Here is an 18,062-nt window from a genome sequence, read left to right as displayed (position 1 = left end):
TTGCTTGGAACACCCTTCCCGCTACTCTTTTTTTGGGTAAATCAGATGCATCCTCCACGTCCCAGCTCAGTTGTCACTCGCACAGCCCAGGTAGGAAGGCTTCATCCCACGACAGGTGCCCTCAGCGTGGTCCAGCCGATTTGTGTCTCCCAGGCGGACGGCCCTGACGGTGCCCTCGACACTCCATCAGTGTCGGACAGTTGAAAGGCTCCTTAGAGCGGACCCAGATGCTTGCCGCTGCAGTCCACGACAGGTAGGCAGCACGTGAAGCTTCAGCCCCGCAGCAGTGACACACCCAAGCCTTCCAACGGGCAGCGCTGGTTACGGAACGGCGGCTCAGAGCCCGGAACCCAACCCGATGCCCCCGCCTCCCACGCTGCGTCGGGGGCGGGGTGGGCGGGGCTCTGGGCGCCGGCGAACGGCGTGCGACGAGCAAGGGGCGGGGCCAGGGGCGGAGCGGAGCGCGCATGCGCGGTCGCCTTTGTGTGGGTCGAGCAGCAGCGGCGGCGGCGGCAGTGGCGGTCCCACTGGCAGGCGGGCAAGAGGGGAGTCCGGGCGGCGTCCGGCGTGGGAGCCGGGGGACCACGATGGTAAAGAAGCGGAAAGGCCGCGTTGTGATCGACTCAGACACGGAAGACAGCGGCAGCGACGAGAACCTGGATCAGGTGAGGGCAGGCCGCGGAGGCGCGGGCCAGCGGAGCGGGAGAGCTGAGTCCTGGCCACGGTAGTCGGGAGCCGGTCGGGCCCCGGGCCTTCTGGCCGGAGCGCCCGGCCTGCCTCGTGTCCTGAACGCCCGCTGCCGCCCCTTTCTGCTCTCCCCACAGTGCCCGCGGCTCTCGGAGTCTGGCCGGGGCCTGGAGACAGAGCCCCGAGGACTTGGCGCCTTGGGCGGGGAGGCGGGGCAGGGGCCAGGCTAGTGGGCCTCGGGCTCGGGGGACTCGAGGGGTCCTTGGTCTGCCAGGGCCAGATCGGGGCGGCAGGCTGCAGGCCAGGCGATCCGGGCACGGAGAGATAGGAAGTATCGCCCGCCAACCCGGGAGACTGGGAGGTTTTGGAGGAGGTGCAAGGGTGATCGTGGGGCGGTGTGGGGGAGGGAGGCCGAGAAGGTGCAAGCTCTGGAAGATGAAGTTTTTCAGACAAGGGTGTGAACAGAGAGGAGGGGAACCTCTGTCGTGCTTGGCGAGGAATACGTAGCTGTGGGCACGAATCTGTTTGGCAGCTAGGGTCGTTTGTGTTTGAGAAGGGTCTCTGTTGAGATGTCAGACCCAAGACGGCTCATGGGAGGAGGAAAGAGGGCATAAGTGGAGAAATATCTAGGGCGTCATGGAGAGAGTGTGGCGGGGCCTCTTGGCCCTTTTCATGCAGCATCCCAGAATTCTTTCTACTTGAAAGATGTACAGGAGACATTGAAACTAACTTTTGGTCTCACTGTCTTGGGGTTGCTTGAACTGTTATATACTCTAGAAAATACTGTGGGGAGGAAGCTGTCCTTTGTAGCAGTGCTCCAGTGATACCAGAAGATACAAAGAGAGTTTTCCCCCACATTTTGTGAACAAATGATATAAAGAAAGGATATGCAAGAGATAATAGTTCTATAAGTTGAGTAGAGAGAGTACTGAACTTAGAATCTGAAATTTTTGAGTTCTAGGCTGGGCTATGTTGTTTTCTAGCTATGTATCTTGGGCCATAACAGTAAAGTCTAGATAAAACATCAGCCTTGGGCTTCCCTGGTGGCGCAGTGGTTGAGAGTCCGCCTGCCGATGCAGGGGACACGGGTTCGTGCCCCGGTCCGGGAAGATCCCACATGCCGCGGAGCGGCTGCGCCCTTGAGCCATGGCCGCTGAGCCTGCGCGTCCGGAGCCTGTTGCTCGGCAACGGGAGAGGCCATAACATTAAGAGGCCCGCGTACCGCAAAAAAACCCAAAACATCAGCCTTGTGTATCTGATTGAGTTATTATAAAGGATTAAGTATTTGTAAGAATTAATGTTGGGGGCTTCCCTGATGGCACAGTGGTTAAGAATCCGCCTGCCAATGCAGGGGACAGGGGTTCGATCCCTGGTCTGGGAAGATCCCGCATGCCACCGGAAAACTAAGCCCGTGAGCCACAGCTACTGAGGCTGCGCTCTAGAGCCTGCGAACCACAACTACTGAAGCCCGCGCGCCTAGAGCCCGTGCTCCGCAACAAGAGATGCCACCACAATGAGAAGCCCGTGCACCATAACTGCAGAGTAGCCGCCGTTCGCCGCAACTAGAGAAAGCCCGCTCACAGCAACGAAGACCCAACACAGCCAAAAATCAATAGCTAAAATAAATTTATTTTTTAAAAAGAGAATTAGGGCTTCCCTGGTGGCGCAGTGGTTGAGAGTCTGCCTGCCGATAGAGGGGACACGGGTTCGTGCCCCGGTCCGGGAGGATCCCGCATGCTGCGGAGCGGCTGGCCCTGTGGGCCGTGGCCGCTGGGTCTTGCGCGTCCGGAGCCCGTGCTCCACAACGGGAGAGGCCGCAACAGTGAGAGGCCCGCATACTGCAAAAAAAAAAAAAAAGAATTAATGTTGGTACAAGCACTTAGAAACTAAAGCATTTCTATAAATGACTTCTTGGGAGTCCTTTGTATTAGGTCAGAGGTCTCAGAAATTAAATATTAGGACGTGAAGGAGGAGGACTTTAAGAAAGAGGGACTGAAGATGTGTTGAAGAAAAGAGGGCTGTTTTGAAAATGGTGGTATGGAGGTGGGAGGTGGGGAGTAGTGGGGCCTGTGGAGAAGTATAAAAGGGTTAGACACCTTGTTATGGGATAGGAAGTAAAAGGTAAATTGAAAATGTTCTCACCCGGAAGACTCCTGAAATTTATAAAAATATTTTTAAATTAATTAATTTATTATTTATTTATTTTTGCCTGCACTGGGTCTTCGTTGCTGTGCGCGGGCTTTTCTCTAGTTGTGGCGAGCGGGAGTTACTCTTTGTTGTGGTGCGTGGGTTTCTCATCACGGTGGCTTCCCTTTGTTGGGGACTCCGGGCTCTAGGCACGCGGGCTTCAGTAGTTGTGGCACGTGGGCTCAGTAGTTGTGGCTTGCGGGCTCTAGAGTGCAGGCTCAGTAGTTGTGGCACATGGGCTTAGTTGCTCCGCAGCATGTGGGATCTTCCCGGGCCAGGGATCAAACCCATGTTCCCTGCATCCGCAGGTAGATTCTTAACCACTGCGCCACCAGGGAAGCCCCTTCCCCATTTTAGATATGAGGAAAATGGAGGTTGAAGATGTAACTTATCTAAATTCACACAACTTGTTAGTGGCATTTCAACCCAAATCTGTACAACTACAAGGCCTATACTCTTTCCACTATATTAACTTAATCTGTTTTTAATATTGCAAAATGAAAATGATGTTTCACAGCCATTTTCTGTGTTGCTAGAATTCATGTTTGTAAAGTATATTGAATAGTTTAGAAAAAATTGATACATCAGTTTAAAAAATTATTTGGGGGACTTCCTTGGTGAAGCACTCTTAAGTCACCTGTTCTGATGATGCATGAACTAAGCTGTAAATTATTCTGTCTTTGGTGATTTTCCACAGAAGTCTGACATATGAAATGAGTTGAGAGCTTCCTTTTGTAGTAGAGAGATTTTTCTGATCCACAGAAAGCTTTTCCAAAGTGGGAACTGGAGGGATTGCAACTTTAAACCCAACTTTATCTATTTGTAAAAAGAAATTAGCATAAAATTTGTAAGTAATACCTAATGCATTTTAACAGCAATTTCAACTTCCTCCTTTTCAAACTACTCGTTGGCGTTCTTTTATCAGATGGGAACCAGATCAGAATTCCCTTTTCCTGCACATCCTAACAGGCACTAGTGCCTTCTCTATATGTTCAGCACTGTGCGAGGCTCTCTGAGGAATCAAAAAGATCTATGCTCTCTAGAAGATCTCCCAGAGATCTTTAGCAGAAGTTCGAAGTCAGCCTAGTTTTGGGGTCTTTAGGACTCCTCTGAGCAAAATTAATGCATTCTGGACCTTTCCTTACCAAGATGCCTTGGACTGTTCCATCTAGTTCTGGGTCTTCTTTGGGGGGTATAACATTGTATTTGCTGTCTAGTGGAAAAGAACAGACCATGACAAATCTCTGAGTGTCAAGTGTGAGAGTAGAGCACAGTTAATAAGGAGATCCTTTGTCTCTGAGTTTTCCAGGTGGGAATCTAAGCCATTATGTCAGAAATATTACCTTCAAGTTAGTCCTTAGCCTTCTACATTGGCTTTTCCTGGTGGTGAGAGGAGGAACATGTGTGTCAGAAACTGCTTGGGTTGCTTGTTTAAGATGTACTTTGCAGGGGCTCCCATCCCAGACCTACTGAATCAGACTCCCTGGGGACTCTCTCCTCTGCATTTTTACCAGGTACAGCCCAGGTACTTATTTGTGTTAAACACTGAGACCACTGTCTGTATGCAAGTTAATCTTTTAGTAAGACACTGTAAGTAGTTTGGGAGAGAAATAGCTTCCTGTCTCAGCCATAGTGTGTGCACATATAAGCAAAAGAACTTAACAGAGATGTTCAAAGTGGCAAAGCTGCTGGTTTTTCTAAATCCCTGAAGCTGTTTGAATTGTTGGGATGATTTTTTTTTTTGAGGCCTGTTTCTTTTTTCCCTTCCTTCTTCTTGGTGGGAAGAGGTATGTAGTAACTGAATTGGAGTCCTTTAAAATTTGTTTTAACTTTCAAGGGTTTTAAAAACTCAGACCTTTGAGAATTTGAAGGATTTATTTTAACATATGACCTGATAGTGACCTTATTTTTTTATGTTGGCCACACCCTTTCTTCAACATTTCAGAATTGCAAATCATGGAGATACTTGATTTTGGTGCTTCTTGGAAAAAAAAACAGAATTTGAGCCAAACCTAGGCTTTTTTACCCCACCACGTACCTCCACGGAGATAACATGTGCACTCTTTATGGAATAATATCTATGCAGTGGGTGCTATAACATGAAAAGCATCCAAGATAATAAAGGAATCAGAGTTGTCTATTCAGATAAATACAACTCAGTATTTATAAAAAGTTTACTCTGCCGTTTTCAAGAGAAAAAGAGCTACATGCATACTGGGATGCTTTATTTCATAATTTCCATCCTTATTTAAAATGGGGATTGTGTTGTCCTGTCCTCTTTTTCTATGCTCATTCTATTGAAGTAACCATAAATTAAAAATTTTTTGAAACAATAGGCCCCTAAGTATTTTCTAGGAGTTATTTTTAGACACTATGTGTTAAAATAGCATTGTTATAAAGTATCCTTCCACAAACCTTCCCCATAAAAGGTGGGAAATTAAAAAGTTGTGCTTCTCACCTAAGTGTCCATCGACAGATGAATGGATAAAGAAGATGTGGCACATATATACAATGGAATATTACTTGGCCATAAAAAGAAATGAAATTGAGTTATTTGTAGTGAGATGGATGGACCTAGAGACTGACATACAGAGTGAAGTAAGTTAGAAAGAGAAAAACAAATACCGTATGCTAACACATATATATGGAATCTAAAAAAAAAAAGGTTCTGAAGAACCTAGGGGCAGGACAGGAATAAAGATGGAGACGTAGAGAATGGACTTGAGGACACGGGGAGGGGGAAGGGTAAGTTGGGACGAAGTGAGAGAGTGGCATGAACATATATACACTACCAAATGTAAAATAGATAGCTAGTGGGAAGCAGCCGCATAGCACAGGGAGATCAGCTCTGTGTTTTGTGACCACCTAGAGGGGTGGGATACGGAGGGTGGGAGGGAGACGCAAGAGGGAGGAGATATGGAGATACATGTATATGTATAGCTGATTCACTTTGTTATAAAGCAGAAACTAACACACCATTATAAAGCAATTATACTTCAATAAAGATGTTAAAAAAATGAAAAATAAAAGTTGTGCTTCTCATTGATAAAGTCTTTTTACATTAGAGCAGAGTTTGAAGTCTAGGATGAACTTGTGAGAAGTGTTGGGTTAACTTGTGAAGTTTTAAATTTGTGTCATAATGTTGCATCTAGCCTGATGTAACTCATCTGCCAATTTCACTTGATTTTCTTTTAGAAATAGTGCAGGGAAAATTGAGTCCCATGGGACCTTTAACAGAGAGGCTTTCAGGAAAAATTCAAAACCTATCTTTCAACACTGGTTCTCTTGGTGTACTTATTTGCTCCCTAGACTGTAAGTTCCCCAAGGGCAAAGATTGTTTTTTTGTTTTTTTTACTCTTTCAACAAATGTGTTAGAACGAGGCAATAGGGCTATTGGGTGAACAAAATCGAAGCAGTTTCTACCTTCAAGGAGCTTAGGGGATGGGGGCAAAGGGAGAGACAGGGGCAGGCATTGCTCAGAGAGTCATTTCCTTACACTTGCGTTACAGGCTATGAAGGAAGAGCAAGGATGCTGTGAGAGTTTGACCAGGGACTCTATGCTCGCCTGATGGGAGTGACATTTAAACTGAGATCTGGAATATGGGTTAGGGATAAGGAGATAGGAGACTGAAGAGTACAGGGACATGTGAATGTTCATGGTTGAGGGACCAAAATGTACAAAAGCATTGAGGCAGGAAGGACCTAGCACCCTCATGAAACTGAAAGAAGCAGAGTGACTGGGACATCACTAGTTGGAGGGAGAGTGGTACAAATGAAGCTGCAGAAGTAGTCTGTTTGGACCCTTTGAGGATGGAAAAGCCAGTTTAGTGAATCACAACCAGTGTTAAAAATAAAAACGAAATTGAATCAAATAGAAAAAAAATCATATGTCAGACCTAGTAAAGATAAGTATTGTTTCATAAAACTTGTGTTTCACATATATGTATGTATGTATATACAGGGTCATAAGGTATAATTTATCTTTCTGTGGGCTGGGGTTAAAAAGACGTTTTAAGCCACTGGCAGGTCCAGGTTGGCAATAGTAAGGACTGTGGACTTTATTCTGAGGGTAATGAGAAACCACTGAAGGATTTTAAGCTGAAAGAGGTGTTCCAACTTGTCTTTTGAAAAGTTTTCCCAGGCTGCTATGTGGAGAGTAATCTGGAGAAGGGACACTGGTTAGATGGCAGATAGAGGAGTCCAGGTGAGAGATGGTGGAGAGCATAAGTTCCATTAGAATGGAAGCTCCAAGAGGGCAAGACTGTTTGTTCAATGTAGTATCCCTGCATCTAGAACAGTGCCTGGCCTGCAGCATATACCTTGTCAGTATTTGTTGAATGAATGCCTGACTTGGACTGGTGTAGTTATAGAGACGACAGAAGGTGGGTTAATTGGACATAATATTCATGCTGTAAAACTGAGAGGATTTGATGACTGGTTGGATGTTGAGGGTGAGGAAGAGGAGATTCTGGCATGAGATGGGGAACCCTGGAGGAAGATCAGGTTTAAAGGTGAAGAGCATGTGTTCAGTCTTGTATGTGTAGAGATTAAAGTTGTCTATGAAATACTCAAGTGGAGACATTTAAGTACGTAGTTGAAAATAATGCCTGCCTGACACAGAGTAGACAATAAATCTTTGTTGAATAAGCAAATGCTGCTTGGCATATCCACAGTAGAAAGTTAGATTCTAACTTTTCTGATTATAGTAGTATTACTTAGAGGTAAAGGGACACTGTCAGATTGGGAGTTCTTGCTTTAGCCCCTCTGCTGTAATACTGAAACCTCTTCTATAAGGCATGGAAATGTGCATTTGTTAGAAAGTGTATTAGAACAGGGAACCAAGTAGAAACAAGTAACAGTAGTAGAATTTTTTAAAAAATTTTAATGTACCTTTTATTTTGAATGTGTTGAAAACTGGTTTTATTTTATCAATTCTATGACATTGTGGGCATTTATAAAACTCAGTATTTTATCTATAATTATAATCACTTTGCTAGAAATTGGAAAGGGAAGTTGCCACATTTCATGCCAGTCATGTGAAATGTAAAGGAATGTTACATTGTCACTTTGGAATTACTACTTCAGAAGGGTTTTTGTGTGTATGTTCATTGTTTTGGTTTGTTTTCTTTTGTTTTTTTTTAATGATAAAAATAGTACATGCTTGTTGAAACAGTTCCAGTGAAACAAAAATACCTCCCTGTTCCACAAACGTATATGCGCGCAATGGCTCTGTTCCTTACTCCTGAAAAATAACCAGTGTCCACTGTTGGAATGATGTTCTTCAATCAAAAATTTTTATATGAAAGAAATAATAGAAAATAATGTCTCAGATTTAAACCTCTATGAATTACTACTCTTTTCTTAGCTTCTCTCAAGTCCTCCCACTTCTCTGTGTCCCTGTGGCTTCTTACCTTGTCCAGGTCACCATCCACTCTGATGACCCTGCTGTGGACTCCTCTCTGCACTTCCTCCCTGGCCCTGTAATCTGTTCCTCTGTCAGTCAGAGTGCTATTTTAAAAACCCTCAGGGGATGGTTACTTCCCTGCTTAAAACCATTTGATGGCTCCCCACTGCCTTCAAATAAAATTCATTTTCCTGATCCTGCTGTATAAACCTGGGAATGATGTGGTTTCTTCTTACCTTTAACCTGCCTCATTCCATCACCCCCACCCCCACCCCCACCCCCTGTCCCCTTGCCTATGAAGCTCTAGTCACCCTGGTTCCCTTTTAGTTCTTTGGTTAAGCCAAGCTATTGACAATTTCAGGGCCGTATCCTTTTTTTAATATATAAATTTATTTATTTATGTATTTATTTTTGGCTGTGTTGGGTCTTCGTTGCTGCATGAGGGCTTTCTCTAGTTGTGGCAAGTGAGGGCTACTCTTCCTTGCGGTGCGTGGGCTTCTGATTGTGGTGGCTTCTTTTGTGGAGCATGGGCTCTAGGCGCGCGGGCTTCAGTAGCGGCATGCGGGATCAGTAGTTGTGGCTCACGGGCTCTAGAGTGCAGGCTCAGTAGTTGTGGCTCGCGGGCTTAGTTGCTCCACGGCATGTGGGATCTTCCCGGACCAGGGATCAAACCCGTGTCTCCTGCATTGGCAGGCGGACTCTTAACCACTAGAGAAGTCCAGTGCCTTATCTATTCTATCTGAAGACTTCTATCCAGAAGACTGCACCCCTGTGTCTTCCCCCCGTTTCTAGTCTCAGCCTAAATACCATTGCCTCAGAGAAGGCTTCCCACAATCACCCTATTGCAGATAGGTTCCCCACTCACTTTGATTCACTTCCTTCTTAGCACTTATCACTAGATATACTTGTTTCTTTACCTGTTTATTGTCTGTCTCCCTCTCTTGATTTTATTTATTTATTTTAAAATTTTTCTTGGAGTATAATTGATTTACAATGTGTTAGTTTCAGGTTAGTACAGCAAAGTGAATCAGTTATACATACACACCCTCACTTGATTTTAAATTCTGTGAGGTCAAGGACTATGTATCTCTTATTCCTGACTTTCTACCCACAGCTTGGTATATAGTAGGTGCTGGTAGCAGGGGAACTATCTGTCCCGCTTGCCAGGAACTGAGTTTCCCAGAATTCAGGACTTTCAGTGCTAAAACCAGGACAGTCCTAAGCAAACCAAGATGTTTGGTCACCCTAGATGGTAGTAATCACTTGCATTAGTTGTATTTGTGGAATGAATACGTGAAAAAGAGCTCAGCATGCTAATTAGCTATAAAAAACCTCTGAGGTTTATCCATTTGGGCGTTTATTCTCCTTTTCTGGGGTGCAGAATCTGTATCCCACTTTTGTGTGATCATGGGAGGTTTGATTAAAGAGATGAGATTTAATTTCCTTTAAGTAAGTAATTTCCTTTAAATACGTTTCTTTATTACAGATCGATCCCAACATGGCATTGCAAAAATACACTGTTTGTGAATGATGGGGTGGAGGAACTAAATCCTAAGGTTTATGAGTCTTCATATATTGATGGATTAGAATTCTAATTTTAACCAGAATAATACTATTTAAATAAATATTACCTTAGTGCAATTAGACTTGCAATTTGGCTGTCTAGTTTATTGTTAAATATGGTTTTCAAGCAATGTTAATGAAACTGCTCTAGAAGCCAGATGTGCCATCCTACACAGTCACCTATAGTGTGTTGGGCATTGGCATTACTCTCAGCAGATCTTTAGTTCAGCTTAAGTTTGATAAACCATGTGGGCACCCCACACAGCCATTCCATCCTAGAGGAATGCTGAGATAAGTAGGGGAGGTTTTCACTAGATGTGATGAAATACAAGGAGGATGGTGAGAGAGAACCACTGGACACACAGAAATGTCATCTCAACCAGTGTGGCACAGTGAGTGGGGTAGCAGGAGAGAGCTGCAGAAGGACCTACCCCCTGTGCATGAATCAGTTTTAGATTGGCTTTTTTCAGTATTGGTGTTGGATAAATCAACCCCTACAGGTAACAAATCTGATGATCTCTTCATGTGTGGAGTGTTGCCAAGACCTTTCTGTTGCACATTAGTGTGTCCAGCTGTATTTATGAGCCCTCAGAATATAAAGGACTTGGGCTTCCTTGGTGGCACAGTGGTTAAGAATCTGCCTGCCAATGCAGGGGACACGGGTTCGAGCCCTGGTCCGGGAAGGTCCCACATGCCGCGGAGCAACTAAGCCCTTGCGTCACAGCTACTGAGGCTGCGCTCTAGAGCCCGCAAGCCGCAACTACTGAAGCCCGCGTGCCTAGAGTCCGTGCTGCGCAACAAGAGAAGCCACTTCAATGAGAAGCCCGTGCACCACAAGGAGGAGCAGCCCCTGCTCGCGGCAGCTAGAGAAAGCCCACACGCAACAATGAAGACCCAACGCAGCCAAAAATAATAAATAAATAAATTTATTTTAAAAAAAAGAATATAAAGGACTTAACTGTGAAGAGTAGCCTTGCCATGAGTTCCCCCAGTAACTTCCTATACAATTCTCAGCTTGTGGAAAGGGTATCTTTCACACTTTTTAAGAGGAAGGTCTTTGCTGTCTCTATACTATTGTTAATATGGTATTTAATGTAGTAGAAGAAGAAGGACTGTGCCTATCAGATGCAGTTGTTTGCTGATGGAGAGACATTTGTTAGGTTTTTAGTATAGAGTGGAATCTCTTTAACAGGAAGGCGATACTAACACATTAACACTTTAGTTACAGTAACTTTTAATGGATATCTACTGTTTGTAATATATCTACTGCTTGTTTCAGGAAAGGATTTGATTGCTAGCATATCCAAATCCCTGTTATAATGAGTTGGTATTAAAACAGACTTCTAGTGCATTTGTGAACCTCAAAGGGTCAGGAAGTACACTACTTACCAGAAGTCTTTCTAATTTTTATAAATTTGTATGAAGGTAATGTGGAAAAAAGATAATAGTAAAAGCCATACACAAATTACCATATAACCCAGCAGTACCACTCCTAGGTATTTATCCAAGTGAAATAAAAACTAATGTTTACACAAAAACCTGTACATGAACAAATAATTGCCCCAAGATGGAAACAACCCAAATGTTTTTCAACTGGCATATGGATAAAGTGTGGTGTATCCACACAATGGAATACTACTTTACAATAAAAAGTAACAAACTGGGGCTTCCCTTGTGGTGCAGTGTTGAGAATCTGCCTGCTAATGCAGGGGACACGGGTTCGAGCCCTGGTCTGGGAAGATCCCACATGCCGCAGAGCAACTAGGCCCGTGAGCCACAACTACTGAGCCTGCGCGTCTGGAGCCTGTGCTCCGCAACAAGAGAGGCCGCGACAGTGAGAGGCCCGCGCACCGCGATGAAGAGTGGCCCCTGCTTGCCACAACTAGAGAAAGCCCTCGCACAGAAACGAAGACCCAACACAGCCAAAAATAAAAATCAATAAATTAAAAGAAGGCTCAACATTTAAAAAAAAAAAAAAAAAGAAAGAAATCTGTCCCAAAAACTCAATATCACATTTAAGAACAAAAAAGAAACAAACGGTTGATACCTGTCCAATCTCAAATGCATTATGCTAAGTAAGGAAACCAAATTCAAAAGACTACACACTATATGATTCCATTTATGTGATATTGTACAATAGGCAGATCTGTAGGGACAGAAAACAAGTATGTGATTGCCAGGGGGTGGAGGGAGAGATATGAAGAGCACTTACTTCCTGAAAAGACTTCAGATCATAAACACTCTACTTTTTCATACCAAAATGGTAACTCCTATTGACCAGTGCAAATTACAGCAAAATTTGGGGGGATGATGGAACTGTCCTATATCTTGATTGTGTGAGTGGTTCAACTGTATATATTTGTCAAACTCATAGAACCATCCATAAGAAAGGATAAAAGGTACTGTATGTAAATTACACCCTCAAGTTTTTAAAAGACTGTAAACACACAAACATTGCTGTAATTTGCATTTGGTCAATAGGAGTTACCATTTTGATGTGGAAAAAGTAGAGTGTTCTTATGATCTGAAGTCTTTTCAGGAAGTTAGTATGCTAGCTCTATCTAAAGAAATGAGAAGAGTAACATTTCATTACTGCTTATGAAGAAGAGATGGTGTCAGCTGTTAATCTGAGAAGGTCATTTTCTCATTCTGGCCAAGGAGGGTATACTCCTAAAATAGAAAGACTGGAAGAAGAAAACATATTTTATAGCAGTCTCTTTTTAAAAAATTTGTCTTGGCACTTAACCTATAATTGTATAGCACTAACATCATCAAGGAATAATACTACTAGTATTTATTAGTTATATTTTTCTCTCTTTTGGCCCAAGGGGAAAATGTAAACCATGATTAAAATAGGAGCTAGGATTTTATCTGCCCTAGTTTGAATCCTGGTTCTCTCATGTACTAGCTGTATTACCTTGGGTGAGTTACTTAACCTCTCCTGCTCCTTAGTTTCTGTATCTTTAAATGGGGAAGATAATGATACTTACCTTAAGGCGGTTGTGAAGATTAAATGTTAGATGCTTAGAAAAGTACCTGGCATCTAGTAAGTACAATATAATTGGGGGCTGGTATTGATATTAGCAGAAAGCAAGAACCAGAGTAAGTATCCTTTTGTTGTGTTTTTGAGTGACTGGACTGAGTTGGGGAGAAGTAACAGGAGAGGGAAACCATGTGAGAAAGCAAATCCTGGTTGTAGCCATGTCTTACTAAATAGCGTATCTCTTCTCCTTTAAACTCCCTTAAATCACCAGGACAAGGCAGAGGTGAATGGGAATATTGGGGTTGTCAAATTGGGATTCCCATGTAGAGGCCAGCATACTTACTGCTTGACCCTGGGTTCAGCACCAGAAATATACTTTTTTTTTCCCCCCTGGTTTAGGCATCCAAAATTAAAAATGACCTCAGAAATTTGTAGTTTGTCAGCTTATTCAGAACAGCCCCACAAATGCCAATTATACCATGAGTTATATATAATAAGAGGGTGCTCAGAGTATTAGCTATACCAATAAGAACAGGGAGCAAATTACCTTTGTAGACATGGTTCGTATTGTATCAATTGATGAGAATCAGTACTTCTGTAACTTACAGAGGAAATTCGGGGGTAGCCTCCAGTTTAGTTTTCTAGTCACTTTTCCATTTCAGACATACATTTCCCATTAAGAGTGAGGGAACAGATTTTTTTTGGCTGTGCCGTGCAGCTTGTGGGATCCTCGTTCCCTGACCAGGGATTGAACCCGGGCCCCCTACAGTGAAAGATCAGAGTCCTAACCACTGAACAGCCAGGGAATTCCAGACTTTGAAAGCATTTCTTTAGCACGAGTGCTGGCAGTTGGTCTGTTCATGGGACCAAAGTTCCCATGATGATGTCCTTCAAGTGAAACCACAAAGAAGTAGAAGAGATCTAGAGAAGGTGGGCATTTTATTATTTTGGGATATATTTTCTCTGTGAACAAAACTCACATGGCTACTTTTGCCCTCTCAGGAGCTCTTGTCCCTGGCAAAGCGGAAACGAAGTGACTCTGAAGAGAAGGAGCCGCCTGTTAGTCAGCCTGCAGCCTCCTCAGACTCGGAGACGTCTAACAGTGATGATGAGGTGGGTGTGGAGGGCTAGGCCTCTGGGACTAATGAGTGTTTGAGGGTCCTGAGTTGGTGACTCCTGGCAGCCTCTTTTCCTTAAACTGAGACCTTCCTGCCTAAGATCTATGTGAACTTCTTGGAAAGAAAATTGTGTATGAGAAGCTCTCGCATTGTGATGTTCTTTGTACTGCTAGTTACCAAGTGGGTACCTCTGCAGTGCATTCGTGGCCATTTTTAGTCTTTTATTTTCAGCCCTTTTGCAGAGGGAGCACAACTTGTTAGTCACCATCTCTTTTATTTTTTGTCACCTTTTTTTTTTGGTGGTATGCGGGCCTCTCACTGTTGTGGCCTCTCCCGTTGCGGAGCACAGGCTCCGGGCGCGCAGGCTCAGCGGCCATGGCTCACGGGCCCAGCCGCTCCGCGGCATGTGGGATCTTCCCGGACCAGGGCATGAAGCCGTGTCCCCTGCATCGGCAGGCGGACTCTCAACCACTGTGCCACCAGGGAAGCCCTTGTCACCTTTTTAATCCCACTTTTATGTTAGAAAAGAAAGCCTATCAGTAATGCCTGATAAAGTATTAGTGGGAAATATTTTAGCAAGGTAAGAAGCTTTCTTTGGGTAGATGGAATCAACATCTCTCAGAGTAGTGGCATTAGCTTTTAATGAGAAACGTCCAGCTGTTCATTGTTTAAGCTAAGGTGACTTTCCCAAACTGCTGCCCACCACCAAACAAGGCCCTGAAAGATCCAGAACTTTAATGGAAGAGAGAGAGATTAGGGGAAAGGTCTTTGAAGCACTCCTACGTGTTCCTCATTTGATTTAAAATACTTTTTTTCCCTTAGTAATTTCCTGGGGGGAGGCTGGATATCATCTTTCTGTTTAATCTCTTACCCTGCAGTCTAGGAAAATATTTTTAACCGTGCACTAACAGTATTTTGTTTTAAAGTTCCTCTAAAGTAAAAAATGTTTTTTATTATAATGAAATTTAGTTAACAGCTAGAAGAGTATTTACCAGTGCCCTGCATATGCAAATTAGGAACGATTGCATTCTGATTGACTGTACTGATATTCTCTTAATCTTAAATAATTCAACAGACCTAAAATTGCTTTGATAGCAAGAGGTAGTGAATGTGTGAGTTTTATTCTTTTGTTTCATTTATTTTTCATGGAGGTACTGTAATTCCTCTAAAATTGATAAAGTAACCCAATCTGCTTAGAAAAACAGTGGATTTTATGAAATAATTTGTTTTGTTTTTCTATTTTTAAAAAAATGCAAAGATAATACAGGAAAATCTTGAAATAATTCCCTTTCCCACTATTCCTACATCAACTCCTTTCATTTTCCATGTTTCAGAAGTCAGCTGCTATGGGATATTAAGTTTGAATCTGTGTTGTGTTTGGAATACCCTGTAACCTGTTTATTGTCTTTGCACTTCCTTGAGATACAATCAATAACTATCCTCTGAAGCATTTTGTTTTCCATATTTCTGTCATTAAATCACTCCTAAGTATGCAGTTGCTGTAGGGATTCCCTTCATCCTTTTGAGCTGCTTCTACCAGAAGGTCAAAGTATGTATCAACTCCACAGCATTAGAGAAGCCCAAAACTTGTGCTAGGGTAGATGCAGCGTCCATAAAAATGTTTACAGCTTAGGATTCCCTTTGTCACTCGCAGCTACTTAACCAAGTCTGAGAATCTTCACCTTAGAATGCTACCAGCTACTTATGTACTTTTTGGAGAAAAAGCTGACAGGCAAGCTGTACCCTGTCTAGTGGGGATTGAGAGTTTGTGTAACTTTCCTCCCAAGGTTCTTAGTTCTTGCTACTGCCTCCAAGTGCCAGCCCCCTGGCCCACTGGCTTCTGGCAGTTCTACTCTAGTCCCTCCTCACCCTGCACTGGGAATTGCAGTCTCTATATCATGGCCATTCTGAAAAGAGCCTGTTTTTTGGTCTGCATTATCACTTTCTGGCCCAGGCTACTAGCTTAAGCACAGAGCACCCCAAAGTTAGGGTAAATACTTCATTATTTTGGACAATTAAGAAAATCTTTAAAAAAAAAATCCTACCAGCCACTAGAGAGATCAGTGGTATTGTAAACTCAGATTTATGGCTGCCATAGAGATATTTTAGAGTGGGTAGGGGACTTCTGAGAGATCCTTAGAATACAGTGTTTGAGACAGAGGCTCTTGGTTTTTTTTCTCTCTCATAATGAATATTCATACATCTTTGTAGGTGAAACCCATATACTGAAATAATTTGCTATGTTTTCTAGTTTCTGCTATGGCTTTAATATCCTTATTACCTACGAACTAGCCTTTTAGAAATTTGGTTGTTAAAATGTCAGTTCTCAGTCAGATGGAGCTTGCTTGTGCTAGAAGCTACTCTGGAGTTTTTTCAAATACACCTCCCAACCCTTTTCCCCTCCCACGTGACTCTTATTTATTGTCATTCATGATGCTGAATACAGGTAGAAAGAAGTATGTTGTTCTCCTCAGATTTGCTAGGACAGAAAACTAGGCAGGAACAACTGATTTAGGAGGTTAATGGGTAGTTTGTTTTAAGGAGAGACATGCACTGACTTTAGAACAAGAAGATATCTAGCTAATTGTTGGGGTTGGGGAGGGGGACACAGAAGTTATGAAAGTTTCCTATCCGGAAAAAAGTGGGTGCATTGGTTATTAAGTGTAAGGCTCAATTAGGGGGAATTCCTTGGTGGTCCAGTGGTTAGGACTCTGCGCTTTCATTGCCCAGGGCCCGGGTTTAATCCTTGGTCAGGGAACTAACATCCACAAGCTGTGCCGCATGGCAAAAAAAAAAGGTTCAATTAAGGAGAGAATAGTAGATATCTTGTGAATTATTCTCAGTCGTATCTTAGGCACATGAGAAGTAGAACTCTTTCTGTAAGGTTTACATTGACCAAGCCTGGGAAATTGGAAAGCACAACCTCAGTGGTAGGTTATAATGCTGTGGTGTGGCATTTTGGTGCTGTCACTTCCTGTCCCTGAAAGCATTTGGTAAGAGAAGCACCACCAAGGGTGCAGACAGGAGTGGCCGGGAAGAAAAATAACAGGGTTAGGAGGAGGGGAGCTAGCAGTGCTCATTCATGAGATTTAAAGTTTTAAAAAACAAATGGCCAAAACAAAAAAGTCCATTCGTTAGGAGGAAGAGTCCTAAATCGGGTACTTCAGAGTCCTTTTTAGAAACATGGTGAATCTTGTGGAAACAGATAGCTGCACCTAGATAAGAAATAGGAATAAAGCCTAGATTTTCCCTTGTTACCAGTAAAAATCATGTTATCAATAGATACCAAGAAAACCCTTTATTTGTTGTTCAAAATTGAATATAACTACATTAGACAAAGTAAGGAAACAGCTGAATTATGTTCTATTGCCCTGTGCCTGAGCGAGAATGATTATTTTAAAAAGCTTCATGTACAGTCCTGTTTTCAACATTTTTGAGAAATAAAAACATTTGGCCCAGCCGTGCAGTTCAGCACTTGTCACCTGTTTTTTCTTCCCCAGAACTTCCTGGATACATTTTATGCTCCAGCTTACTACCTCTTCAGAGTCTCTGGCCTCTTCTTGCTTTTCCCCCATTCCATTTTTTTCTACTTTCTTTCTTTCTGAAGCTTCTTCTCTTTCTCTCTTACCCCATTTAATCTTTTGAGCACTCCCACTTTGATCTAGTTGCACTCCTATTCCCACTATGTTATTGCTTGTTGGCTCCAATATTTTTATTAATAGAACATTTTGAAAAAGATACAACTTATACTTAAAATTCATTTAGTAATAATTTTTCCAGGAAGTCAGCCTAGATACCCAAGAGCATTTTGTTGTTGCTTTACCATGCAGATAATACATAATCAGCACATACTGATAAAGGCCTTCACTGCTAAGCTAATATTTTCCTGTGTGTATATTCATTTAGTAAGGTTTTCATACACACAATACCTCTGGAAAAAGATGTTCCATATAGATGAATTATCCCAATACTAAAACTAAACTTTTGAAAGTTTAAAATATAAAACCACTATATTTGAAAATTTTTTTGATAGATCTTATTATATATAGTTTTTTAACTGATTTAGTCATGATTATGAATGACAGTTCTTATACTGTGAAATAATGACTTCCAAAATACC

The 18,062-nt window shown here is 42.8% G+C and overlaps 1 protein-coding gene across 1 annotated transcript in view; it reads left to right on the top strand.

Moving 5' to 3' along the window:
* Positions 1-467: 467 nt before the first annotated feature.
* The window catches only part of RTF1 (RTF1 homolog, Paf1/RNA polymerase II complex component), a 48,782-nt gene continuing 31,187 nt past the window's right edge, over positions 468-18,062 (top strand). The window contains exons 1-2 of the mRNA XM_029238901.1: positions 468-665; positions 13,827-13,937. Coding sequence (XP_029094734.1) covers positions 468-665; positions 13,827-13,937 — 309 coding nt within the window. The remainder of the gene's footprint in view (positions 666-13,826; positions 13,938-18,062) is intronic.

This window comes from Monodon monoceros, unplaced genomic scaffold, assembly GCF_005190385.1.
Source record: "Monodon monoceros isolate NGI ecotype Baffin Bay Population unplaced genomic scaffold, NGI_Narwhal_1 Super_Scaffold_21, whole genome shotgun sequence".
NCBI classification, from domain to species: domain Eukaryota; kingdom Metazoa; phylum Chordata; class Mammalia; order Artiodactyla; family Monodontidae; genus Monodon; species Monodon monoceros.
This window is presented reverse-complemented; position numbering and strand designations above follow the sequence as displayed.